A 26782-nucleotide genomic window follows, 5' to 3' on the forward strand; every position below is an offset into this window, starting at 1 on the left:
CAACAGCGTCAATAATAGGAGGGCAACAACAAGGTGGTTGGAGTGGTGGTGGTCATGGTGGTGCGCGATGCTCGCGGCTAAAGAGAAAGGAAGGGGAAATGAGGAGAAGGGGGAAGGAAGATGAAGAAAGTAGCTTGGGGAGGATGATTTTGAACAATGTGACTGATTTTCATGGCTACTTATAGCCTCAATTGGATAGTATTTCAACTTTATCAATCAATTCAAGAGCAAGTGGGAGGTTCTATTGTTCTAGTCCCATTTTTGCGAACATGGTGGACTTTAAGGAGCAAGAAAATGGTGTTATGTCCGGCAACCATAACTTTTAATCTGTGCAATCAAACGGCAATTATACCGTTGAAATTGAAGCTCTTAAATAATCAAAAGTTAAGCCAAATCGGATCACGGATGGACCTTGATCGGAAGTGATTTCCAAGACTGTTCAAGTTTGAGTCAATTTTAGAGTTGAATGGTGTATAAGGGAGCTACATGGAGCATTATTTATGAAACCATTAGAAATAACATAGCCTCTTTCTTCCGCCAAAAAAAAAATTTAATCCAAACACAAAAAAATGATATTAGTTTCCTTATCTTTTCATAAAAATTAACGTCCCTATAATTTAAAGTACTTAATCGTCTAAATGCAAATGTTGTTAGCCTAAAAGGCAAAATTTGTGCGACTTCAAGTAAATGAGGAGTAATATAACAGCTAATTCCGAAAGTCCGTAGTCCGTAATATGTTTGGCTATAAACATTACGGGTAGCAGCATAAATCCTCTCCTTCCTTTGTTTTATCCTTGTACTACTCCATACTCCATAGATACACTTTCTCTGTCATATCAGTAACACAAAAAGGGCTTTAATGGAGGTTTAAGATTAGGGTTTTCAAACTGAATCAGTCAACCAATTTAACTACCACCATGTCTTCTTCACTCATACTAAAGCCTACCTCACTCTACACTCATTGTTCTCGCTCTTCGCTATTTGCTTTATCAACCAACTCAAGAGTTTCCATTTCTTCAGTCAGTTTTCCGAGGTATTTCACCACTCGACGCCGATTATCTCTCGGAATTCGTGCTTTGAACAATTCATCTTCTGATAGTAATACCAATGACACTGACATTGGCAATTCCCAGGTCTCTTCCTTTTTCGCTATCATTTCTTCTCTATTTTTGTTTGATTTTGTGTTAAATGATGTTATTTTTATGCTCCAATTGATCATTATATTCCTTGTTATCGATTGTTTTTGCTTTTTGAATGATTTTAGAATTGCTTGTTGATAGAATTCTTACTTGCTTAATTGCAATTTCGGTTTTTAATGGAGAGGTTTTATGTCGAATTGCTTGTTTTCGAGATTGAACTTTAATGCCCTGGAATCTGAAATGTGTAGTTGTGAATTGTTATCTGAACTCTTCTTGGTGATGATGATAAAACTTTAGTAAAGTTATCGATATGATCAAGCTTGTAGTTGCTTTGAGAGCTGCACATGAGCATGATTTTAGGCCCGGAATCCAGTTATTATTATCGCGACACGAAATTAGGTCTAGGTAGAGTGTGAGAGCCATAAAGTTGTAGATTAAATAATACAAAGAATGGAGGAAGTAGGTTGCCTTGCCTTTTCCATTTATAGACTTACAGGAATCCAAGTTTGAAGTTGCTCATTCTAGTTTTATAAGCGTTGAGCTTTCGATTTGATCAAGAATGTTTAAGAGAGAAAAGGGAAAACATTGCTACTAACGTGGGTAATACATACGTCAATTTATAAGAATGCCTTAAAAATGAGAAGATTGATTTCAGGGTTTACTTCAAGTGCTTTATCGCTTGCTTATTCTCTCTATGATTTTGTGATTGATGTCAGTTGAAGCAGTTTTGCTTGTTAGCACAGGAAAGTATTTGTTCTGATTTCATGAGTAATCTAGTCTTAGAAATTTTACAGGTCTTTTTTTGTTATCTTTCTTCTGACTGACACTTTTCAGATGCATGCTTTAGCAGAAGGAGATACTGTACAATTTGTTTTTCTTTTTTTATATCCTGCAAGCGGTTTTCTGTGATAAAAGACCAATGTGTTTTGTGGTAGGTTGAAGAATGAGCATTTGGATGTTCAATGATTAAATTTGATTAGTCTATTGAATAAGATTGTGAAATTTAACAATTGACTGTTCTAGTAACATTTAGATTTTGTGATGCCAAGATATCTAGAATTCTAGATATCCTTTTCAAATCTGTCCAAACTATACATTGAGCATTACTAGAAGGGTTTCTTTATTTTGTTTATTTATGATATTATTTATTTAGTTTGTGTTGGGGTTGGGAGGATGATTACAGGTTTCACATTAAAGAGAAAATAAGAATTCTTACCTAGTCACCTCAACCATGTATTTAGAAGAAATTATCGACTTCTGATGACACTCTGCATGCTTTATTTCTCGGTTTCTAGCTTTTATTGCTTGTCTATAGTCATATTTAGAAATCCTCATCAATCCCTATTTTTTAAAACAATTATCTCCACAATGTCTTATTCCTACTTACAAAGAGATTACTGTAGGTCTAGTGGAGTAGTTACACCTTCTCTTAATGATATCTTACCTTTTCAAATTACCAGCCAAAAAACAGGAAGGATATTCTGCTGGAGTATGTGAAAAATGTGCAACCAGAGATTATGGAATTGTTTGTTAAAAGGGCATCTCCACAGGTTTGTGTTTTCAACATCATAATCTTCTTTTTTATTGTGAATTAATTGCTCATTTTATAACAAATTTTTTTCCCCCTGAAATTAATATATGAATTCCAAATGTAAATGTATTCCTTGTCACTCCTTAGGTGGTGGAGGCAATGCGTCAAACTGTTACAAACATGATTGGCAGTTTACCTCCACAATTTTTTTCTGTAACTGTAACTACTGTAAGTCCTGTTCCCTAACCAGGTTGTATCTATGCCTCGATATCCATGTGTCTTGGCAATCACATTTGCATATGAGTAAAAGTTGTAGCACTTTGTTGATCAGGATTTCTACCACTTGTTTCAGGTGGCTGAAAATCTTGCTCAACTTATGTATAGTGTAATGATGACTGGCTATATGTTTAGGAATGCACAGTTCCGAATTGAACTCCAACAAAGTTTAGAACAGGTGGCTCTTCCTGAACCGCAAGAAAATAAGGTAACACCTTTCTATGTAATGTTTTAATTCTTCCGACTTAAATTGTTTCTTTTGGGTTTCTTCTGGTCCTATGCCAGAGTTTGTAACTTAAAATCAGGCCAATTTTTCAGGATGCTCCAGATTATGCTCCAGGTACGCAGAAAAAAGTGTCGGGTGAAGTTATTCGGTGGAATAATGTCTCGGGACCTGAGAGAATAGATGCTGAGAAGTACATTGAGCTGCTTGAAGCTGAACTAGAAGAATTGAATCGTCAAGTTGCTAGAAAATCTACGAATGGTCAAAATGAGTTGTTAGAATATATGAAGTCTCTTGAACCCCAGAATTTGAAGGTGAGGAAGACCAAAATCTTGTTTTTAATTAGGGCACAAACAAAATATAGTCAGAGTCTTCTCCTGCTGCTCGTGTTTTTATGACATAATTGTGCCACCGAGTTTTATCGCTTTTAAAAATAATTACACGAGATTATTTTAGGAAAAGTTGATATTTTTCTTTTAATAATCCCAACTTTTGATTATTTTAGGGGGTATTTACTTTCTTCAATCCCAAACTGGTCAAGGAAAGTCAATGACCTTTTATAACCAGTTATGTGTCACGTGTCAAGATGTAGTTGGTAAAAAAAAAAAAATAAATAAAAAAATTAGGAAAACCAGAAAACCCCTTATCCCTCATACTGGACCACCCTAACCACCACCACCACCTGTCGCTGACAAGGCCTACCCTTCCCTTCCCTTGCCCCAAAGCTGCGCTGATTTCTCCCCAATCCCCCCGCACCGGTGTCCGGCGTTGCGACCCACCCCCACCCCAAATCTCCTCCTTTTCTGATCCGGTTCTCCGCCTCCACAATCGAAAATCCCTTTAAATCCCTCCCACCATTTGAAACTCCCTTGAAACCCCTCCCTCACTCCCGAAAACCCCCAAAGGCCCCAAAGCCCCTTCCTCACCGTCGAAAATCCTAGCCGCCGGGGTAAGGGGAGTGGTGATTAGAGGTTTTCGAAGTGGTGGAGGGGTTTATTGGTGGTTGCGTGGGGGTTTCGGGGAGGAGATGGTGGTTTAGATGGAAGCTGCCGGAGGGGCAACGCCACTGGTGGGGGAGGGTGGTCCGGCGAGGGAGAAGGCTGGCTGGCGGGTGGTCAGATTTGTTTAGGGTGGTTGGGGTTTTGGCTGGGTTGTTTTTTTAACCAGTTAACTTGTGAAACATGTCATTTCAAAAAAAAAAAAAAAAAAAAAAATCAACCGTAAGCGGTAATTGGAATTGAAGAAAGTAAACAACACTCAAAGTTGGGATTATTAATATCAAATTTTACCATTATTTTATTATATTTACTTGTTACAACTATCTAAAATATAGTCACCTTGTAAGCTTTGTTTATCACTTTAAAGTGTTGTTTTTTTTATTATTTATCATTTTTTTATTTTTATTTTATTATCGCTTGTAACATATGCCTATGGATGCATGCACACCAAATTTTGTATTGTGTTAGGCTAAAGCTAATTTCTATTTATAAATCATCCCTTTTTTTTTTAAATTGAGGGTATATATGGGGGTTCTAACGTTTCTTATATAGTGTAACGCACAAGAGTTTCTGAACTTGAGGCACACTCATGCATTGCACTCTCTTTTTGGGAAATTGGTTCTACATATGTCCCCCCCCCCCCCCCCTTTTTGTTTGTTTGTTTTGGTGGCCAAAATGCATTCACTTGTTGTGAGAGATCATTTTTATAATTTAAGCAGCAGCACCAAAAAAATGTGAGAGAAGGAATAAGAGAATGATGTGGGGGGAATTGGGGGAATGCAAGGTAATCGTGTAAGCTTGAGGCAATGGTGCTGGCACCTTTTTGCATCTCACACTCGGGAGGCACTTTATAGGACCAGTCTGAGCTTTTAAAGTTTCAAGAACTACTAGCCATCTGATCCATACTAAAAAATGACATCCATATCCAAGTCTAAGCATCATAATTGCTAATAATGAGGACTACTTTAATAAATGACACAACTTGCATAATTCTTGTATGCATTTGGCCTAATTCATATTCTCCAGTGTACTGAGGTTTTACTTGATTATTCCAGTAGAGATCTAACTCAATTGGATAATTGTTCTTTGTGTAGGAGCTGACAAGCACTGCCGGAGAAGATGTCATTCTGGCAATGAACACATTCATAAAGCGCCTGTTGGCTGTTTCAGATCCTGCTCAAATGAAGGTGTAGAGCTGTTCAGATTTCATCTTTTTTTGTTTTTTTACTTCTATTATCACCCAGCACCACATTAAGACATTAACTGCATAGCATATGTACCTTTTTAGTTGAGAGAGTTCTGGTATTCTCATGGTAGTAGACTGTCTAAGGGAAGGATTTGGTTTTGATTCTTAATTAAACATGTCCAGTATTCAGTGGGCATCTGATTTGGCTTTAATTGGGGACAGTAGGACATGGATCTGAGTTTTCCACTTTGGTTGTCTTTTATGAAGCTGCTGGGTTCTGAGAATGCTTTATGTTTTTGTCCGGCCTTAAATGATCTCTTCTCTGAGTCCGTTACAAACTAAATAGCAAACCATTGGAGAACCACTCACTCATACCAGACAAAAAAGTAAAAAAGAGTTTTTTTTCCCTCTTGATGTACCATAAATGCGAACTTAGGAATTCTCAATTTTTGTTTAATGATTTTTAACGGATGACTTTGACTACCTGGTTGCTAATATAGCGGAGTTTGCTGATTTCCTTGCATATTTACTGCAGACTTCTGTTTCGGAGACTAGTGCGACTGAACTTGGCAAGCTATTATATTGGCTAATGGTGGTGGGCTATGGTCTCCGCAATATTGAAGTCCGTTTTGATATGGAAAAAGCACTCGGAAGTCCACCTAAGCTGGCTGAGCTACCTCCAGGGGAAATCATTTAGGTTCTGCTGAGGAATTGTCTATTTATGTTCTCCATTATTATGAATTCATCATTTTAAAGCTGCTAGTGACGTGATTTATTTATGTCCAGCTCTAGCTTAATAGAGGTTTATATTCCATAGAGAATAGGTTATAAGATGAGATATTCAATGAGAAATGGATTTTCAGCACACCCTCTTTCTTTTAGATACAAGTTCATAAGCCTATCATGTTTGTGCAAGGGTATAACAGAAATTTTGCAGGGCAACATTTTCAGAATTACGCCTTAAAAGTGTAAGTCCCATTTTACATTTTGGGGTATTATCGCACTATAACATGAATATTGAATATCATCGTGGTTATTTGGAGTTGAGTGTAGGCATGGTTGTGGCCTCTGGGCTACATGGCCTGCGGCAGTTGTGCTGTACTTGCCATGCCAAAGGATATAGGCCCCAACAACTTCAGGTCCGTCCAGGTTTTATTCTGCACTGCCAAGACACTGGCCCCATGAGTCACGGTAAAGTTTTTTCCAATTCTTTTGACAAGCCTTATTGAGTAGGCTGGTGGGTGACCCCTCCTGTTTGTACTGAAAAAACCGCAGCCTAGGCAAGGGGCTCGTGTTTGCATATGCGTTGGACTATGCCAACACGGCCCACTTTTAAAGGGTGTGGTTATGAGTCTATAGCATAACAGTATTCTTACAATTGTGTTTTGGTGCCCCTAAAAGTCACAAATATACTGTCAATGCATTTTTTATTGGAGAGATGACGGCGTTTAACAGAAGGAATTTCTGATATAGCTGCAGCTGGCAAAGGAAGTTGCTTGAGTTTGTAGGAAGTATTATTAACGGTTCTCAATTATGCTCAGAATAATGATAGCATTGCTCTGCTTAAATATAAATCACGAGCAATGGAATATGTAGTACCATTATTCCGAATGGGACAAGTGGATTTTTTCGTCTTCAAAGTGTAAAAGTTAAAATTATTTATCTTTTCGTTTAAATAAGGAGGGTAATAATGAATTGAAGCAAGCAAGCATCAATGCCAACAAATTATATTGGTTTGGTTTAGATTATATTTCAAGCAACGAGGCTTGTTTTCGTTGATTGAGCTGAACCTGAACTGAACTAAATATTTTATAAGAGAAGGAAATTAGGAACTGAACTGAAAATAAGCTGAAGAGAACAGACCTTCATTTGATATAACATATTAACATTGATTAATCACGGTATGATGGGATGGTTTGAGTAGAGGTGATAAAAAAAAAAATCAGTCTGTGTTAAGCCTTAACATTATATCTCATGCCCGAACCTGCAAAAAGTAACAGACTTTTTGAGCCTATTGTTGTCACAATGATTTCTTTACGTGTTGAATTGGGTAATACACTTTATTATTATTTTTTTTTATCTAGAATAGAGACATAATAAAATTGGTACACCATATTCAATTTGGATATAATTCGGAATTAGATCGATCGGATGATGAGGAATTCTTAGCCTCTAATAATTAGAGTCATGAATGACTCTAATAACACACGTTGATATTTCACATGATACCAACAACAAAATATTTTTGCAATTCGTTGGTATCACTGAATAAGGATGTTGGTATCATGATGATAACATATAAACGATAATGAAATACCAATGCGTATTATGACATTTTTTTTCCAAGTGCGATAAAAATGAATGGACAGTCATTTACTTGGATAATCAAGAATGAATGTGTTTTGCATAATGAATTATGTACTCGTATAAATTCTTCACTTCACTAGTTCACTTACCGAGAAAAGAAGGGTATCAACTATTTAAGCATCCAATTCTGACACCTCTTCCTCACGTCCGTGCACAAAGATGATTTGTTTTCGTACAAAGCAAAGCACTAAAAGTATGGCCACTTTTACTCCTAGTATAGTACTCGTAGTATAATATTGTAGTAATTGAATGCTTATCATCTAAGTTATTGTTTCCCAAATGTTTATAGTATAATTTTTAGACTGAAAATGACTTCAAAATAGAAGAATAGCTCTTATACAAGTCCATCAATTGCATTAACAAAATACAGTTAGGGCCTTGCTGCACCTATTTAGAGCCTTGTTTATCTTCAAAATAATAAAGTATTTTTCTTATTTTGACTCCATAGTCTACACTTGACTTTTGTTTATCTTTCATATTAACAATATGCACTTTCTTGATGTAATTTGCATCAATAGTTGATGCCAGCATGATTTAAACTTATATAGGGGGTATCAGATCAAAATATCCAAGTATAATTACCTAATTTTCAATCTAAAGATTGGAAACCGAAATTTATGTTTTCGACATGTCAATCGATTATCTTTGGTCCTACTTATACATAATTTGCTTTTATTGTGCTAGAATATATGAGTATGCCATTTATCAGGCATTTAAGGTCAGCAAATATGCCAGGCATTTGAGGGTAGGAGGGAGATTAAAAACGTAGTATAATCCTTTAAATTTTGCTTTGATTATACTACCTCCATTTCTAAAAGTTCTTAATACTTTCACTTTATTTTATTTTTGGCAAAGTTATATTTCTACTTTATCTCTCTTATTGCACAATATTTATAACCTTCCATCTAATTTGTACTCCGTATTACTCCGCTTAATAAACTATTTTTACTTTATCCACCTTTTTCTTATATTCTTCACACCAACACTCTATATCTAATTTCCTAACTTATTTGCAAATTGTAAATGTTAAAAAAAATAAATTAACCAAATGTTAATTTGAAAGAAGGCAGACATGTTTCTTAAAAAAAAAAAAAAAAAAAAAAGGCAAACATGTAGTATTATCATAATTATTGACCCTAGATTTATCTTACCCTATTTGAACCTATTAACTTTTATCTTATCTAAATTTATTAATTCTTATCTTATTTAATCTTACTTAACTTTTTTGACCTGATAAAAATAAAAATAAGGTAAAATTATCTTATATGAACTTATCTAGACGATTTAATGAATCTAAAATATGTGAACTCAAGGTAAGGAGGGGAGTAGGTAATTCGAATAATGAAATTTCAGAGTTTTTTTGGTGCAGCAGGCCACACCGTGTGGCTTGCTGCCAATTCATTAAAAATAACATATTCTGACGCGCGTAAAACGGGGTTACTGTTCACGCACATACGGGGTTACTGGTTTTGTCAGGGTTACTTGTATTTTCCAGGAGTTACTTGTATTTTTTTTTCAAGAGTTACTTGTAATTTTTTTAGGGGTTACTTGTTTTTTTTTTTGTTTTTTTTTCAGGAGTTACTTGTTTTTTTTTTCAAGGTCGGGGTTAATTGTATTTTTTTTAGGGTTAATTGTATGGATTAGTTATTCAAGGGTTACTTGCATTTTCAGGGGTTACTTGTATTTTTTTTTAGGAGTTACTTATATTTTTTTTTCAAGGGTACTTTTTTTTAAGGGTTACTTGTATGGGTTAATTCAAAGGTTACTTGTATGATTTACTTATTCAAGGGTTACTTTTATGAGTTACTTCAAAGGTTACTTGTATGAATTACTTATTCAATGGTTACTTGTTACTTATTCCAGAGTTGCTTGTAGGCCCCATACCAAACCAGTAACATCCTACAAGTAACCACCGACAAAACCAGTAACACCCTACAAGTAATCCCCGACCAAAACCAGTAACACCCTACAAGTAACCCCCGACCAAAACCAGTAACACCCTACAAGTAACCCCTGACCAAACCAGTAACACCCTACAAGTAACCCTTGACCAAAACCAGTAACACCCTACAAGTAACCCCTAACCAAACCAGTAACACCCTACAAGTAACCTAACCCCTGACCAAAACCAGTAACACCCTACAAGTAACCCCTGACCAAACCAGTAACACCCTACATGTAACCCCTGACCAAACTAGTAACGTAACACCCTACAAGTAACTCCTGACCAAACTAGTAACACCCTACAATTTTTGACGTAGAATGTTCGATATGAGATTCCACGAAGAAAAGGAGCTCAAATCTTGTTGGTTCTCATCGATTTCACTACTTCAAATGTTGTTCATGATCTTAAGGATAATTAATCATAATTTTTCACAACAATTTGACACCAAATTTCTACAATTTCGGGCTTTAATTGTACCAATTTGGCAAAGAGGAGAGAGAAAATGGATAAAGTAGCGATATGGTTGTTGGTGATGTGGTTTGGCTTGAAAAAGAAGCTAAGAAAAGAGGAGAGAGAAAATGGGTGGAGTAGAGATATGGTTGTTGGTGATATGTGAGTTGGTTTGGAGAAGAAGCTAAGAAAAAAAGGAGGGAGAAGAGTTGTGGTATTTAAAAAAAATAAAAAAATTGTGGCCGTGTGGCCAGCCACATACAAAAATTTGTGATGAAATTTATATGTCCAAAACATTGAAGTGGTAAATCAAATAAATAATTACTTTGTAAAATTGAGGAGTTATTTCTTGTATTATCCATAAGACCATAATCCATTTTCTTAATTATTATGAATCTAAAAAGTTGTTTTTACAAAGCTTAAGTTACTTAACTAGTTATACTTTTAACTACAGGTTGAAGGTTTAAACCTTAGCTTTTGTACTTTTTTATCCAAGATCCGCCACTATAAAGTATATTTAGGTTTGTAAAATTATATAGGGACTATATTTTCCTCCCTTTATTATTATTAGAATGAAAAGGAGGTTGTCACTTCAAGGGAGTAACAAGTGGGGAGGAAGGGTTACAAAATCCCAACCCCCGAAGTGTATCTAGTAGGGTTTGACCTCACAACCTCTTGACTGTGATATCCAAACTTTGTATTACAATTTTTTTTTTTAAAATCAATTTATTTATTTGTTATAGCATACAAAGTACAATGAAAATGAAAGAGAAAAGCATTTAAAAATATAAAGCAAAATTATTTCTATATTTAGGTCTCCTACATCTAAAAAAATCCAAGCTTATCTGTCTTGTAAAAGATTAAAACACCAAAAAAGCAAGAAGAATGGGTTGTACTTACAAAGTTGCACCAGAATTAGAAAAATTGCAAATTGGCAAACACAACAACACCCAACAAAAAAAAATAAAAAATCGTAAGAAGAAGAGAGTAGAGTGCAGTGTGTTTGTGTGTGCAGTGATTGGTAAGAACGAATCAAATTGTCGTCATCGAAGCTGCCATTTCCATTCCCACCAAATAAAGCATCGCATCGCTTTCTCTCTCCTCTTCACCTTCCTCCATTTTTCCCCATTCCTCTTTCTCTCTCCACCTTCTTCTTCTTCCTCCTTTTCTAGAGAGAGAAACGCTGAGAGAAAGTTGCAGAGGAGAGGAGAGAGAAAATAGTGTTGTTGAAGCTTTTTTGTTGGCGCCAATGGCGAATCAACGGCGGCGCCACCACCATCTCCACCACAGCAACACCAGCATCAGCCGCCTTTCTCGCCGATTTCTTCCCGTTGTTACCGCCATCGTTGGTGTCTTCTTCCTCTGCTTCTTCGCTCTCTCTCTTCTCGCTCCTCGTCCTTCTCGCCTCCTTCACCACGGCCGCACTCGCAGCTCATCTTCGTCTTCTTCGGTAATCTCTCGCTGTCGCTTCAACCTGCAGTTTCAGCATTTTATTTTTTGATTAATTTGTGTTTTTTTTGTGTTTTGCTAAGGATGATGATGCTTCCGTCGGAGATTCGATCTCTTCTGTTCCGGTTAGGGCTTTTGATTATTTTTGGATTATTTGAATTCGATTTTGTGATTTTTGAGTGTTGCTTGGATCTGATTTTTTTAATTTTTTTATTTTGTTGTTTTATGAAATGTAGGATGTTGGAGGAAAATCTAAACATGATATTTGGAGGTCTAGAGATTCTGAATTTTTCTATGGTTGTAGCAATGCCAGCAGTAAATTTATGAGTATGTGCTCTTTTTCCTAGCTTGTTATTTCGATTATTTATATTTGCTGTTGATTAATTCAGTTTCTATAATTTGCAGTATGAAGTATTTTGTATTGGTATAATAATATGTTGCAATGTCTATTGAAATTTTCCCTTTCATTAATCAGCAATAAGTTAATTGCTAATATATCTTTGCTACTCGCGTATATTTGATTGTTAGACGTCTTCTTCATATTATAGGTATATGTTGAACTGTATTTTTGAATGAATTAGTTGAAATAGCTGTAGAATTATGTGTGATAGTTAATGTGTGACTAGTTTTGGTAATAATATCTACAAGGATGTTTGAACATGTTTGAACCTTAGATGTACTCGTCGTTGTAGTCTTGGGAGGTTAGGGGAGTAACTAAATATGCTGTTTGTATACTGAACTTATATGGTAACAGTCTTGATACTATTTGCATATGGATTCATTGTCATTTGTTTGAACCTGTGGTTTCATTCTCATTCTCAGAAGCTGATACTATCACACGTCCAAGTCGTTATTTGATGATTGCTACAAGTGGAGGCTTGAACCAACAAAGAACCGGGGTATATATTGCATTACTTTGTTATATAAGCATTGAGTGGTCTGTATATCGTTTTCTGTTTGTATGTTATCTTATTTGCTTTGGTTCAATTGTGTGCCAGTTTGTGAGTCTGTCCATCAAAATCGTTTACTGGTCTCTGATGTTTGGCCTGTTACATGTAACACGGATATCTTTGCTCTTTTCTGAAGTGTTTCTCTGCTTGATTAAATTTTAGCTTTAATAAATGATAGGATTTTATTGACTATATGATTACTGATTTACTGTGCTGTTCATTTACTACATAAGCATAGTTTTTATTTTTTGGAAACCTGTTTTCTTGACCAGTTTGTGAAACATAAGTCGGAGTTAGATTATTCCTGCTCAATCAAAAAGCATGTATATAGTAGAATGGATGATGCATGTTAAAGACTTTGTCTTTTCATCTGTTGTATTTCTTAATAGGTGTTTAGGAAATTTCCAAATACCAGACCTACTGACTTTAGAAACTTAAGAACTACAATATGTGCTGTTGTTGGGTACTTTAATTCTGCGACATTGTCAATGCATTGCGGACGGATCACTGCTATGCATGGATTCTCAATCACCTTTTGATGTCAGTAACTCAGTATCAGTGATTTTCTGCTCTTAATCCATACATAAAATTTCAGCTCTTCTGTGTTTGCAAATGGGTTTGGTTATATATATGTTTTGAGTATATCACTCTTCATCTTCCATAATATTTTTATAGAAACTATGATCCCCCTTCGTCATTATACTGCTAGCTGTTAGGATTAGTGCTCTGTGTTTGGGATAACACTGCAAGAGTGCAAGTGCTGACTTTGGGCTACTGGTAATTAATACATGCAACTTTTGCCAGATAATTGATGCAGTTGCTGCAGCTCGTATCTTAAATGTCACTCTCGTTGTGCCAAAGTTGGACCAGAGATCTTATTGGAAGGATGCTAGGTTTGTTTTTGTAGTGATTTCCATAAATCTTCTTTAAACAAACTTCTGGCATGTCTATTTTTTCATGCCTAAACAAATTTAATGCTGAAGTGCTGGATATTGTTGTATGCTTGCAGTAATTTTGAGGACATCTTTGATATTGATTGGTTCATATCCTTCCTATCAAATGATGTGAAAATCGTAAAAGAACTCCCAAGCGGACCAAAAGTCACAACCATGCGAGTTCCTAGGAAGTGCAATGAAAGATGCTATGAAAAGCGAGTTTTACCTGTTATAATGAAAAGGCATGTAAGTCTTCAATATATTTCTTTTATTTATTATCTTGAATTTGTTAGTTTATCAGAAGCTTGTTATTTATTCATCTTTTTTCTTCTGACTATCACAGTAAATTGACTTCCAGCTTATAACTAAGTATACTTTCTGAACTTATGACCATCAGAATAGTGAAACATTGGCTATGTGGTTGCTGAAATTCAATTTTCTTCATGTTAACATGACTTGAGGAGTTATCTCATTGACATTAATTCTTGTCCATCTTTTTTAATGACACAGGCTGTTCGGCTTACCAAATATGATTATAGGCTTGCAAATCGGTTGGAGACAGATCTTCAAAAGCTAAGATGCAGGGTTAATTACCATGCTTTGAAGTTCACTAGTCCCATACTAGAAATGGGCAAATTCTTGGTACAGAGGATGAGAGCCATGAGCAAGCATTTTATTGCTCTCCATTTAAGGTAGAGCCAATATATCTTTGGAATTATATTATATTTATTTATTTATAGCATTGCTATGTTTGTTAATCAGAATTGCTATAACTCTAGCTCTCATGTGCTCATATAATAGCAATAATACATATATAATGAGTGACCTTTGTGGTTGAGCATATTGGGCCTGCTTTTAGAAATGGTTGGAACTGTAGTTTTGATCACACAATATGAGCTTTGTGATCGTTGTTTTAAAAAGCGCATCTTAGGTGCGCCTAGCTACAAATTATGGTGAGGTGTATGATTGACTCAAGCAACCTTAGGCACTACGAGAACAATGTGGCTCACCTGAGGTGTAGTTTGTCGAAGGCGGTTGAGGTGCAACTATAAGCTGCATGTGTGGTTAAAGAGTATTTGTGAGGCCATGACACATTCCCCCCTCTCCCTCTTCACACTTTCTGTTTGCTCAGTTCTCTGTCCCCTTTATTTGTTCAGCATTCCCATGAACAAAGTTGAGCTCTTTTTGCTGAAAATAGAGTTAACTTACTTGACTATGCTTTTTATTAAAATGTCTGCCTCTTGTGCACTTAAGGTTGCCTTATTCTGCTTCAATGCAGCATTCCATGTATTTTTTTCTCCCAGTTGGTACATGATTTTCCCTTGCTGCCTAGATTTTTGGAGATGTCACCTAGAATTCCTCTTATTGCAAATCATTTTATCATAAATCTAGACATGATGTATCAAAACGAAGAAGTCGGGGGGTGGGGTTATTTCTTGAAGATTTACCTCTCCCTCGAACATTGTGTTTAGAGTTTGATTATTTGTAAATTAGGCTTGGACGTGGCATCTGAGAGGAAGGGCAAAAGCTTAGGGATTTTCCTACCCTTCCTAATTGTTTTGCATGCAACAGAATTTTCAACTAGGCAAATCTTATGTGGTACCTTTATCTATGCGTTAGTTCTACGATCTGTCCCTCATACAATGAAGACCCATGTCAACTTTGGCATTAATCTTAAGAGTAATAGTTGAATGGAATTCAATGAAGTGGAAGAAAAGGTTGATGTGATGGCTAGAGATATGTAGTAATAAAAATTCTGAACTATTTTTTGTTATTTTATGATGTCCAATAAAGTGGTAGTGGTATTGTGGGGCACATATTAGGTTTCCATACTACATTATTTCTAAAATCGTGAGGATGAGGCCTAGTACTCTTCAAATAGCGAAGCCTTCACTTTAGACATGCAGATCAGAAACAAGAAAGTAAAACAATAACACATTGGATATGTTCCTGTTACTCACACAGGGTTCAGACAAAAAACATATCACTGATATCCTTCATTAAACAAAAGAATCTGTTATATTAGAAGGTAAAGAGTTGTTTGAATTATCAAGACAAAATTTCATTTGTTATAATTTCACCACTAAACACGGAGGTCTATGGATTTTCTAATTGCACTCGTCAATCTTAGTGGTATTGCGGGTAGGAGAGAGTAAATGGATTTTAGTGGTAATTAAACGACCTTTCTTACCACTTGCTGTCTTACCCACAAATTATGTGGTATACTGGTATAGGAGAATCAATAACCCTGTCTTACCTTTCTAAAGAGAATGGAAAGCAGTTTAGTGTTGTCAAAAAAAAAATGATGTATATGCATGTCAATCATTTTTTGCATCCTGAATAATGTATGTCTCTTGAGGAGGTGAGGCCCATGCGACAAAGACCAAACATGGGATACTTATTGGCTCTGTCAGGCAATCTGCTTCTTATATAAATGTTTTGACTTTTGAGAGACAATCTTTAATAGTCATTCGGGCCGTTAAACTCGTTTACTAATTATTATATCTGATGCACTTGATCAGATAATAACTTGTTGAATGTCTCCTGGTAACATTTTTTTTTATAAAATTGAATGATGATAGTGCTTATGAGACAGTTGGATGATTTCATTTGTGAAAATTTGGTTGATAATTTGATCCATCTTATTTGTTACTGCAGGTTTGAACCTGATATGCTTGCATTCTCAGGATGCTATTATGGTGGAGGGGATAAGGAAAAAAAAGAACTGGGTGCTATAAGAAAGAGGTGGAAAACTCTGCATGTAAGAATTTTGGTCTTTTCGTGGCTTGAATGTTGACAACATTGATTTTTTTAGCCGGGTATGTTTGATTTTTTACAAAATTAATTGTCAGAAGATAGTACCCAACTTGCTTTGGTTTTCAACCTTTATTATGAATTCCCCTTGATATGATTATAGCTCTTTAGCTACCTATTGTTTGGCATAGTTCAAATGTAAAGTATACAAACAAAAGTACTGTAAGAGCTGACTGCCCATTGCTATGCAGGGAAGCAATCCAGACAAGGCAAGGAGGCAGGGAAGATGCCCACTCACTCCAGAAGAAGTGGGGTTGATGCTGAGGGCTTTAGGTTATAGCAAAGACGTTCATATTTATGTGGCATCTGGTGACGTGTATAGAGGAGAAGAAACCTTAGCTCCACTAAAGTTGCTCTTCCCCAATTTCCATTCCAAAGAAACGATAGCCAGCAAAGAGGAGCTAGAATCATTTTCCAGGTTTTCTTCTCGCATGGCAGCACTTGACTTTATTGTTTGTGATGAAAGTGATGTCTTTGTCACTAACAACAATGGAAATATGGCAAAGATTCTGGCAGGACGAAGGTGATTCCCTATATTTTGGTGTCAATTGTTGCAAGAAATTCAGATATTGAATATAGGTGCTAACTAAATTTGCTATCACTTTTTTTTAGGAGGTATTTTGGTCATAAGCCCACTATTCGCCCCAATGCTAAAAAGCTATCTAAGCTTTTCCTGAACAAAGGTAACATGACTTGGGAAGAGTTTTCTTTAAAGGCTCGTTCTTATCAGAGAGGATTCATGGGTTTGCCACATGAGGTAAGACCTGGCAGAGGTGAGTTTCATGAGAATCCAGCTTCATGCATCTGTGAAGATTCTGATGCCAAGGCTATGAGAGATGCAAATCTACGGAAATTTGGGTCAGGGAAGGATCCCACCAAGAAAGAAGAAGAGACCAAGGATCATGAAGCTGATGATGAGTCGGAACCAACAGACCCAGACACTGATGGAGATTTGCTGCTTCAAGAGAGACAGCCAGCAAATGAGACCATGCTAGATTATGAAGGATTTTTGACCGATGAACCTGAATTAGAAGATATATTATCAGACTAGACAATTTTGCCCTTAAGAGAGATATTTTGTCTTTTTCTCTGGGATAACACGGATTCTGGAGTAAGCTGGGAGCTGAAATTGTGAGGTCCTGCCTACATATGAGAATCTGTACAAAGTTAAGCAGACACAATGAGGCTCACGACTTCTAAGCGTTCATTGAAAGATTATGCAACTTTGAATCTGTGTACATTGCTACAATTGGTCGGATGCAGAGATCTTTATACCAACTTGGAGAAGTGCCACTGGTACGATTTCAGACTACCCTTTCTGTTGGGGTACAAATGACATGCTTAATACAAGTTTGCCGCTTTTACAGATTAGATAGTTTATTTTGTAGTTTAATATTTTCCAACTTATTCACCTCTTCCTGATAATATTGCCATATATATAGTAGATTTAGCTTAGTTAGTGTATCAAATTAATTGGTAGTAATTGCTGATCATATCTGATGTCTCCTGCAACCATTTTTCTGCATCCGATTTTTTTTTCCAATGCTCGACTATAAAAATTATTACCTCTACATATCTTGGCAGGGGAAGGAAAACTGCTACCTTTGAAAGATGCAAATTTAGTTATCCCTATCAAACAATTGGGTCTCACAGACGTAGAGTTCTTCACCTGAATATAAGTAGTCATTCCATAACTTCCATTATTATTAACCAAGTAAAATACGCAGACAAAAATAAATCAATCATGGAAGAATAACATGCGATTCTGTTACACCTTCAATTTCTACCATGACAAATGAATTTCACGAATCAGACTAACTAGAATGGAATCAAAACTAACTAGGAAAATTGTTTTCCTTCGTCATGACGGAGGTGACAAATCTGTATCATCGTCAATAGGTGGTGGCGGTGCAGGACTTGGATAGACACCTGGAGGTATATCTCGTGGTTGGATTGAAAGCAGCTGTGTTGAATCACCCACAACATCCGCCCATCCATAATGCGGTTCAGCCCTTTTATACACAAATCATCAAACAATGGATTTTAGTCCCCAAACTTAGAAATAAAAGAGATCAGAACTATTACGTTTGAAAGGAATTTTCAATTGAAAATGTGAAAATAAAGGCTTTGTCTTACTCGTAATATGTTCCTTCATCCACCACTATATCCCAACTTTCTCCGGTTGTGCTTTTGCCATACTTGTGTACTTTGCTGGCAAAAGGAAATGAATAATCAATATATTATGTCCTACTTTGTAAAATCTAAGGTTATAATTATAATTGCCTCCCAAAAGTTTTAAGCAAACAAAAATAACTGCATACCCATTTCCAAAATGCTCTTCTCCCCATGTCCTAGACCACCCTGCACATCAAAACAAATCAACATTTCAGTTTCACAAGAACATCGTTAAAAACATATAAGCAAGTTTCATCGGACAAATAAGATTCCTATATTAGATTTTTGTACAGGATGAAAAATTGATGAACAAGAATCAATCATTATTAACAACATAGCAACAGATAAATCAGTTCAGTCAGATTGTTAACTGCTAGTAATGGTTTCCTTAAATCATTAGTATCATAGGTGAAATTAAAAAACTAAGAATGTCATTATCTTTGCTCTATAATATCATAGTATGTGTCAGTAGAAATCTAGTAGTGCAGGCCCAGGAAAAAGGCTTGCATATATGGGCTAGTAGATAGGAGCTATGTAGCACGGAATTGACTCAGGTTTTGGAAACAGAACTTCAAGTCCCATGCCATTTCTGCCTTTTTGGGCTTTGTTAGCACAAACACGAGGAAATCTCAAGCTCCAGAAGTTTCATGCTTACTAGGATAGGAGCACATACGCAGAGAGCCTTAAATCATCACTGGTACTCTAAATCTCTGACATGTAATCTCTAGGCATTTGTTAACAACTAAGAAGACATTCGAGTACCAGGAAGGCGGGAAAACTAAACATTTTAATCACATCCCAGCTATCCCTCAGTATTTATGTTTCTTCTCTTGTTGGAGTAACAAAGTGAAAAAGGCAGGAAATTGTCAAAGTGTAATGACTTAAGGTAGTCAATATGTATACAGGCAATCTGCAGTCTGAAAAACTGAAATCATGAATGTCAGAAAAATAGCATCACATACGTTCATCACTGGGAGATACATGCCAAGTTTCTCCTTGGCGTGAACCAATGCCAGAGAAAAACTTCTCTTCCCACTTGTCTCCCCATTTAGTTCCAAGTTCAGTCTCAGCCCACTTATCTGTCCTGGAAAAGAAAAAAAAAACATTAATTAATCCACACTTCATACCTGAGGGAAGTATTAACACAGATACGTTACACATGAAACATGCAATTTTTGACAAAAGATCTCATAAGATATTGTTCTATAGTCTACGAAATAGTAGAAGTACATCAATGCTGTAATCATCAGTTTTCCTGCAAGAATAAAATTACAGCATAGCAATACTAGAAGCAAAGTTTATCACTTCCAATGACCAAGTAGTGAGAATCAAATCAGAAATGGCATATTAAGCAAATTTTTGTTCTTAACACACTGTTCTAGGGTTGTGCAACACCTACCTAACAAATCCCATTATCAAATTCTTTATTATAACAACACGCAAACATAATAGCTTAAACACTTTAAGGTTAGTTGACTATCATGGAAAGAGTGCAAAAGATTTTCTCCAAAAGAACAGAATTTGATAATGTCGTATCTTTTGTTTTATTTCATGAGAAACATTTTATCCTTTAGCCACAAAAAAAGCACAAACACAAACACAATTTTAGCAAAGATTGGCTGTAACCATTTTAAGACGGATCCTCTCCCATCGTAATGCTCTCCCCACTTTTCCCACCATGACTGTTCATTCAGCCTGCCATACTTGTGTGCCCCCTTTTCTGTCCAACCTTTAGCATCATATTTCTCCCACCTGAAGGCAATTAATAAATAAGAAGCATGTTTGTCATAACCATGAATAATCAAAGATTATATAGTTCTTGGATACTTACCATTTTTCATACCATCCAGCATTTTCAGAGCCAGATTTAGCCTGTTTCTGGGCACTTCTCTCTATCCTAGCTATATTACTGCCAAAAGAAGGGAAGCATTATTCTCTATGAACTCCAGAATGACATTGGAAATGGTCAAATTTAAGATGTGCTAGAAGCAAGCTTCAATTCTAAAGGCATAAGAGCAGAAATTTCCTACCTCCACTCATCTTGGTGCAGCATTTCTTGCCATGTTTCCCACCATGAATCTCCCTCAGCATTTCTTCCAGATTTCTCAACACCTGTTATATTTGCCAAGATGAGAAGCTCAGACAAAAGGTTTAACCATCAAAGACTAAGACACTAGTCAAAAAGACCTATATACTATAAACAAAACCTTCTTCCACACATAAATTTTTATAACATTATTTTAACGGTGAAACCGTACACACAAAAAGGGAGCTGGGATAGGCTAATGGCTAAAGACCAATTTACTATCTCAATCTAATGGAGGTGAAACTAATCATAAGCATAACATACACGATTAGACTTTTTCCGTAAATTAATAAATATTCTATATGCTATCATATGGAAACAAAAGAAGACAAGAAGTCATATTTCAAGATAAAATTAGAAAATTTTAACAGTTTTACCCACAGTAAACATGACTTGGGTTGAAAGTCATTTTTTCTAAGAGGGGGGGAACCAAAATAGGACTAGTAAAGGTGAAAATGTTTCAACCAACATGGAGCCAACCAACATCAGAACTTACTCACAGTCTTCATTAGGTTTTGGACTTTTGGTACATGGTACTAGTACTTTTATATTGTAGGCAATAGTTACACACTCAATGCTTAGTTTACGTTAAATTGAGTATTGTCAAATGTCACCTGCTTCCAAAGAATTATAAGTGATTTCAATAATATATGAACCCTGCCGCATATAAATATTGACAATGTCACAAAATTTTACTATGGAGGCAAAGCTACATTTATTCAGCTCTCTGAGATGGGAACTATATAACATATAATTATCTGACTACATAAAAACTTGAATAATGAAATGAACTCATACAAAAAGATGTTTGTTCTTCACCAACCCCCTTAATCTAGTTAAGATGCATACAGCATATATTCACTCTACTACAGGTAAGTTGACCTACAGGTACACAACTAACAGCCAAAGAATTTGTTATGAAAAAAGGGTAAAATATGTGTACCTAACTCTTTGTATCCAGTCCAGTCACTTTTCTCCCACCACTGTCAATAAAATCAACAAATCCATTAAATCATCCATGTAGGAGACAATGAAAGAAAAATAGCAATAATCTTATTGGCATCAAAGCTATGAACCATCAAGTTAACTTGGAAAGTAATATGCCTCCTGGATAAGATAAAAAGCACATTATACCGTTTCTTTCCATTCAGAGGAAGCATCTTGGGACTGACCACCCATTCTTGTCCATCGGCATCTGTACCCATTTTCCCCAAGCTCTTCCCCACTTTCACGATACCAGGTACTGCCATCTTCATTGATACCGGTTTCATTCACATTTTCATTTACCAAGTTTATGCCCCAATCTTTCTCATTTGCAATGCCAGTGTCTATGATGAAGAAAAACCACAAAAACATGTTGAGATCAATGATGGATTTTGCATGCACAATTATACAATCCACAACTATTAGCCCCCTTCCCATTCTACATAAAATAGTTTTAAACCATAAATAAACAAATCCAGATACCTCTCTTGGGCGGTGTGTCACGTGATTGTGGACCAGAGTTACGCGGACTACAACGAGGTTTAGAATGAAAGCGGACTCTGCAATAAAAGAAAAGCCTATTAGGAGCTGAGTGGGACAATTGTATTAGTTTGTTACATTTTATAGTTTATAATTTATTATTTCTACTCCATCATTAACTGAATCTTTGTACAATCATTTATCTTCTCCTTCTTCCTTTGTCACAATAAACACAATAATGCTCTCAGTAATTGGAAATATATTATCAACATTCCTGGTTATCCTGAACCTTAAACAATTTATACAATAGATCTATTCATATAGCACAACTGTCACATATATTGACTAATGAGTAGTGCTGATACTATACAATAAATTTCAGGTCAACTCATTTCCCTCAAACTAAAAAGATTCAGAATACTATTGTAAATATATGAACACAACTTTATGAGAACTTCCGCTTTAAAAAAACAGCAAAAAGGAACGCGACATTTTTAATAAACAATTTATAACACACAAACTTAACAGATTCAGATTGCTGAACTGATGAGACTTACACACCTGCACATGCACCAAAAACGCAACAATCATACAGAAGAGTGTCCCTCATATGCAACAGGTAAAATGATGACTCCCTTTCATAGTTGGACCTAACAAATGATTGCCAATTATCAACATTTTATTTTTAATTATCATGAACTAATACTCTAAAATGTGCTCTTGTATCTTGACTTTCTTCTTCAAAGAGACTTTAGTGATATATTGTAAAATGGACATCTAAGGACTTCTAATCTGCACTCTGCACCTCTGCAGTCCTTAGCATAGGCAAGAGCCTCATGATACACACTAAATGCTGACCTTAGTATATTTTTGTCCAAACAATCAATACTTCTCAAAGTCATTGATTTCAACACTCACAAACCATAAAATCTCATTCTGATTTGAGCCATAAGACCACAACTAACTATTCTATCCTCTCACATTTTCTTTTTATTCATTTTTTTATTAATCGTATACTGCTCAATTCAAAAACATTATGAGACAATAGAAGCAGCTTTAAGTTAGATTTTTAAGACACCATCAACACTCATCAATCAACAAAATATGAAAATCTCAAGCTGTAACTACCAATTACCAGTCTGCTGAACACTCATTACTCAACAAATGAAAGTGACTGTCACCTTTCCTATAAAATTCACAAGTACAATCCTATTTGATTATGTATTCCCAAACTAATCTCATTCCAATTCACAAAAGACTACAGTCAATAATCCATCCTCAAATTATTGATAATTTTTTTTACATGCTACTCAACTCGCTTCAAAATGAGCGGAGCCAAGTCTTCTAATTAATTTTGCTATACAACGGCTTTTAACTTCGCCAGTCAATTATTGAAATTTCTCCAGCGTTTAGTTACCAACTACCACTCTTTAGAGCACTCATTACTCAATAATTTAAAACTGACAGTCTCCTCAGACTGTTGAATTAACAACATCAAACAGCTGACCAACTACTTGACTGCAGAAATGTAGAATTAACAAAGTTCAGACAGATAACCTTCGATAGTAAGACAAAGACGTCCTCGAAACTCTAAATACCAGCATTATCCTATTTGATTCGCATTTTACATGAGCAAGCAATAACAGTTTGGCAGATCATCAATTCAAGCAAGAATGTACTCATTTCTCATACTCAAATTACATTGAAATACACAGCAAGAGAATAATAAATCAACTCAGCCAAAATAATTCATAAATCTGAATCAAAATCAAACACTTAACCAGAAATAAATAAATAAATATATAAATTCCGCTACTGTATCTAAGAATTCACAATTCAGCGAAAACGAAGGAAAATCCAACAGACCAAAAGTCACTATCAAACGATACAACCGAAAACAATAAAAGGATATAGTACATTCCATACTTTAAAATTCCAGCAAAACACAAAAGGCGAATATCATAAGAATTAAAAAAATGCATATATTAATTATAAAAAATAAATAATAATAACAACAATTACAAGAAAAATAAAATGCGAGGAGAAAATTAAGGAGACGTACGGAGGAGAAGCGAAAGGCAACGAAGGCAAAGCTTGCCTACGAACCCTACGATTCGTTGAACTCTTCTTCGGATCAAAGCGACGCCATTCTTCGCGTTTTTCACCATGTCTTTTCTTCGAAACTACTGCGTCTGAAGAGCAGCAACAGTCAATTCGTCGAATTCTCTCTCCTCTTATGTCAACATCTCCGCCGTCGCCGACACCGGAGAAAAATCTCCGGCGATGCTTAATTCCGGCGGAAGTAGAGGAGGCGGAGATGTCGAAGCTTTGACAATGGAGTCGAAGGAATGAAACAGCGTCGCCGTGAAGATTACGGAGCTTAATGCTTAAAAATGGCGTCGTAAATCCGCCGGCGGAACTTGCCGCCATTAATGTCGATTTTTTCTCTCTTTGATTAAAATCACTCTTTTCTGAATTACTGGAATGTCATTTCTACCAATCAATCAATCAATAAATTAATAGCAAATTAATTCGCAATTAAATTGCGAAAACATGAATAATCGGTGAAATTGTGTATGAACAATGTCAATCTGCAGAAATGAAACCCTAAGTTTGAAAAAGGAGGAAGAAAAATGGCGAACGTATGTTGAGAATTGAAGAAGAAAATGGAGGTTGAAGAGAGAGATAAAAGGAAGGAGGAGAGAGAAAGAGAGAGAGTGTTTTGAGTGAGTGAAGGTGTGTTTAAATAGAAACGATGCGAGCGAAAAGGAGGAGAAAAAACAGAAAGAATTGTTATTAATGAATTAAATAAATAAAAAGAGGAAGAAAAAGGGAGAACATTGTTTGAGGTTCGAGACAAATGTTTATTTTTATCGAGTCACACTTGACGCTGATGCTTCCAATTATGGTTATTTGCTTTGTCATTTTTTATTTTATTTTTTTTTACTGTATTTGACTATTTTCTTAAAGTCTTTACACAAACTTATAAAAGAATCAGCTCTACAATAATTATTGTACTTCATATCATATAACTAATATATAAAGCTAAACTTTTAGCCAAGCGACGAGATAGCAACACTTGGCGTTTCAATTTTTCGCCGAGTGTCGCGCCATGTAGGATAGAGTTATATAGAATTCAATTTGTAGGATAAAAAAAATTATATAACTAACATATAAAGCTAAACTTTTAGTCAGGTGACAAGACAGCGACACTTGGCGTTCCAACTTTTCGCCAAGTATCGTGCCACGTAGGATAGAGCTATATAGAATTCAATTTGTAGGATAAATAAGTTAGTTTAGAATTTTACTTTCAATTAAATTTGAATAAAATTTTAGAATAAAATTGTTAATTTAGAGTTTTATTTTTGATATAATACCAATATTTCATATACACAAATTGAATTATAGTTTTATTCAAAAAATAATTAGATTATAACTCTCATAAATTATCATATAAATTTATTTTTTGTATCATAATATTTTTCTGGAGAGAAGAAATTAGTTCAAAATGTACCACATCCATTGTTTATAATATATCCTAATCAATTAAAATAATATACTTCACAATCTTATATAATTTTATTACTATGTGTAGACCTGTCAATCAGGTCGGGTCACCAGTCAATTCAGACAGGGTCATTATTTCAGGTTATGGGTCAAGAAATATTTTTCACCAATATTATTATTATTAGTCATTACATGTCTACAAGTTTAAATCGTCACAAAAACATATCAATTCCTAACTAATTTTGTATAAATGATATGTTTTAAAATTTGACATACAGATTAAAAATATATCTTAAAATTCAATAACCGCACGGGCACAAAACTAGTAACTAATATATAAATCTAAACTTTTAACCAGGTCACGAGACAGCGACACTTGGTGTTCTAATTTTTCGCCAAGTGTCGCGCCACGTTGGATAGATTTAAATATACCTCATAAAATAAAATAAAATAAAAAGTTAATTTAGAATTCTATTTGGATAGAATTTTAGGATAATATTAGTTTTATTTTTGATAAAATACCAATATTTCAAATGTACAAATTCAATTATAATTCTATTAACAAAAATATTAGATTATAATTCTCAAAAATTATCAAATAAATTATTTTTTATATCATAATATTTTTTTGGACAAAGAAAGAGTTAAAAGCATAATCTATACTAATCGGTTAAAATAATATACTTCACAATCTAGCAAATCTTATAAAGATTAAAAATTTATTCTAAAATTCAATAAACAACCCGGGCATTGCACGGGGCACTAAACTAGTTCATTATAAAGATAATCTAAACTCTAAAGTGATTAAAAGTTATTCCTAAAATAAATACTCCCTCCGTTTTAAAATGCTTGCTCCATTTTTTCATTTGCGAAGTTTAGGAGAAATTGGAGAAAGTAATAAAATATGTAGATATTGTTCTATACACCCGATTGTACCGTACACCCATGACTATTTGCTCTCATTTTGATGTTTGTTTTTCATTCTATCATTAAATTAAGAACAAAAACTAACCCTGGGTTTAGTTGGGTATACTATACTTCCTGAATGTATACTCCCTTCGTTTCTTTTTACTCGCAACAAATACTATAAATGATCGTTACACATTACTTGCAACAAAATATTTTCTTTCCTTTTGTAGTAACTTTTTTGTGTGACTTTACAAAATTACCCTTACTTTTGTTTTTAAACACCCTAATTAAACTTCTGATTTTATTATATTAACTTAAACTCTACATTGATTAACTTAATCATTTCCACCAAAAACATTCCCCTCCCAATTAAATTAT

At 35.1% G+C, this 26782-nt stretch overlaps 3 protein-coding genes across 3 annotated transcripts; 2 read left to right on the forward strand and 1 right to left on the reverse strand.

Moving 5' to 3' along the window:
• The first annotated feature begins 720 nt into the window (after positions 1-720).
• On the forward strand, positions 721-6262 carry LOC110699042. The gene is made up of 7 exons (XM_021876532.1): positions 721-1133; positions 2600-2689; positions 2818-2898; positions 3023-3154; positions 3265-3483; positions 5262-5354; positions 5889-6262. The coding sequence occupies exons 1-7, from the start codon at positions 918-920 to the stop codon at positions 6048-6050; spliced, it is 993 nt and encodes a 330-aa protein (XP_021732224.1). The 5' UTR covers positions 721-917; the 3' UTR covers positions 6051-6262.
• Positions 6263-10818: 4556 nt separating this feature from the next.
• On the forward strand, positions 10819-17756 carry LOC110699043 (uncharacterized protein At1g04910-like). Its single transcript, XM_021876533.1, has 10 exons — positions 10819-11565; positions 11648-11689; positions 11801-11891; positions 12387-12463; positions 13319-13407; positions 13524-13695; positions 13960-14141; positions 16108-16210; positions 16455-16786; positions 16876-17756. Exons 1-10 carry the CDS (start codon positions 11365-11367, stop codon positions 17312-17314), a joined length of 1728 nt encoding a protein of 575 aa, XP_021732225.1. The 5' UTR covers positions 10819-11364; the 3' UTR covers positions 17315-17756.
• Positions 17757-17969: 213 nt separating this feature from the next.
• LOC110699044 lies at positions 17970-25022 on the reverse strand. The gene is made up of 11 exons (XM_021876534.1): positions 24051-25022; positions 21992-22068; positions 21659-21852; positions 21468-21507; positions 20469-20550; positions 20270-20347; positions 20065-20190; positions 19401-19522; positions 18585-18624; positions 18400-18474; positions 17970-18275 (listed from the first exon to the last, which is right to left on the reverse strand). The coding sequence occupies exons 1-11, from the start codon at positions 24416-24418 to the stop codon at positions 18125-18127; spliced, it is 1353 nt and encodes a 450-aa protein (XP_021732226.1). The 5' UTR covers positions 24419-25022; the 3' UTR covers positions 17970-18124.
• Positions 25023-26782: the final 1760 nt, after the last annotated feature.

Source organism: Chenopodium quinoa, unplaced genomic scaffold, assembly GCF_001683475.1.
Source record: "Chenopodium quinoa cultivar QQ74 unplaced genomic scaffold, ASM168347v1, whole genome shotgun sequence".
Classification (NCBI taxonomy): domain Eukaryota; kingdom Viridiplantae; phylum Streptophyta; class Magnoliopsida; order Caryophyllales; family Amaranthaceae; genus Chenopodium; species Chenopodium quinoa.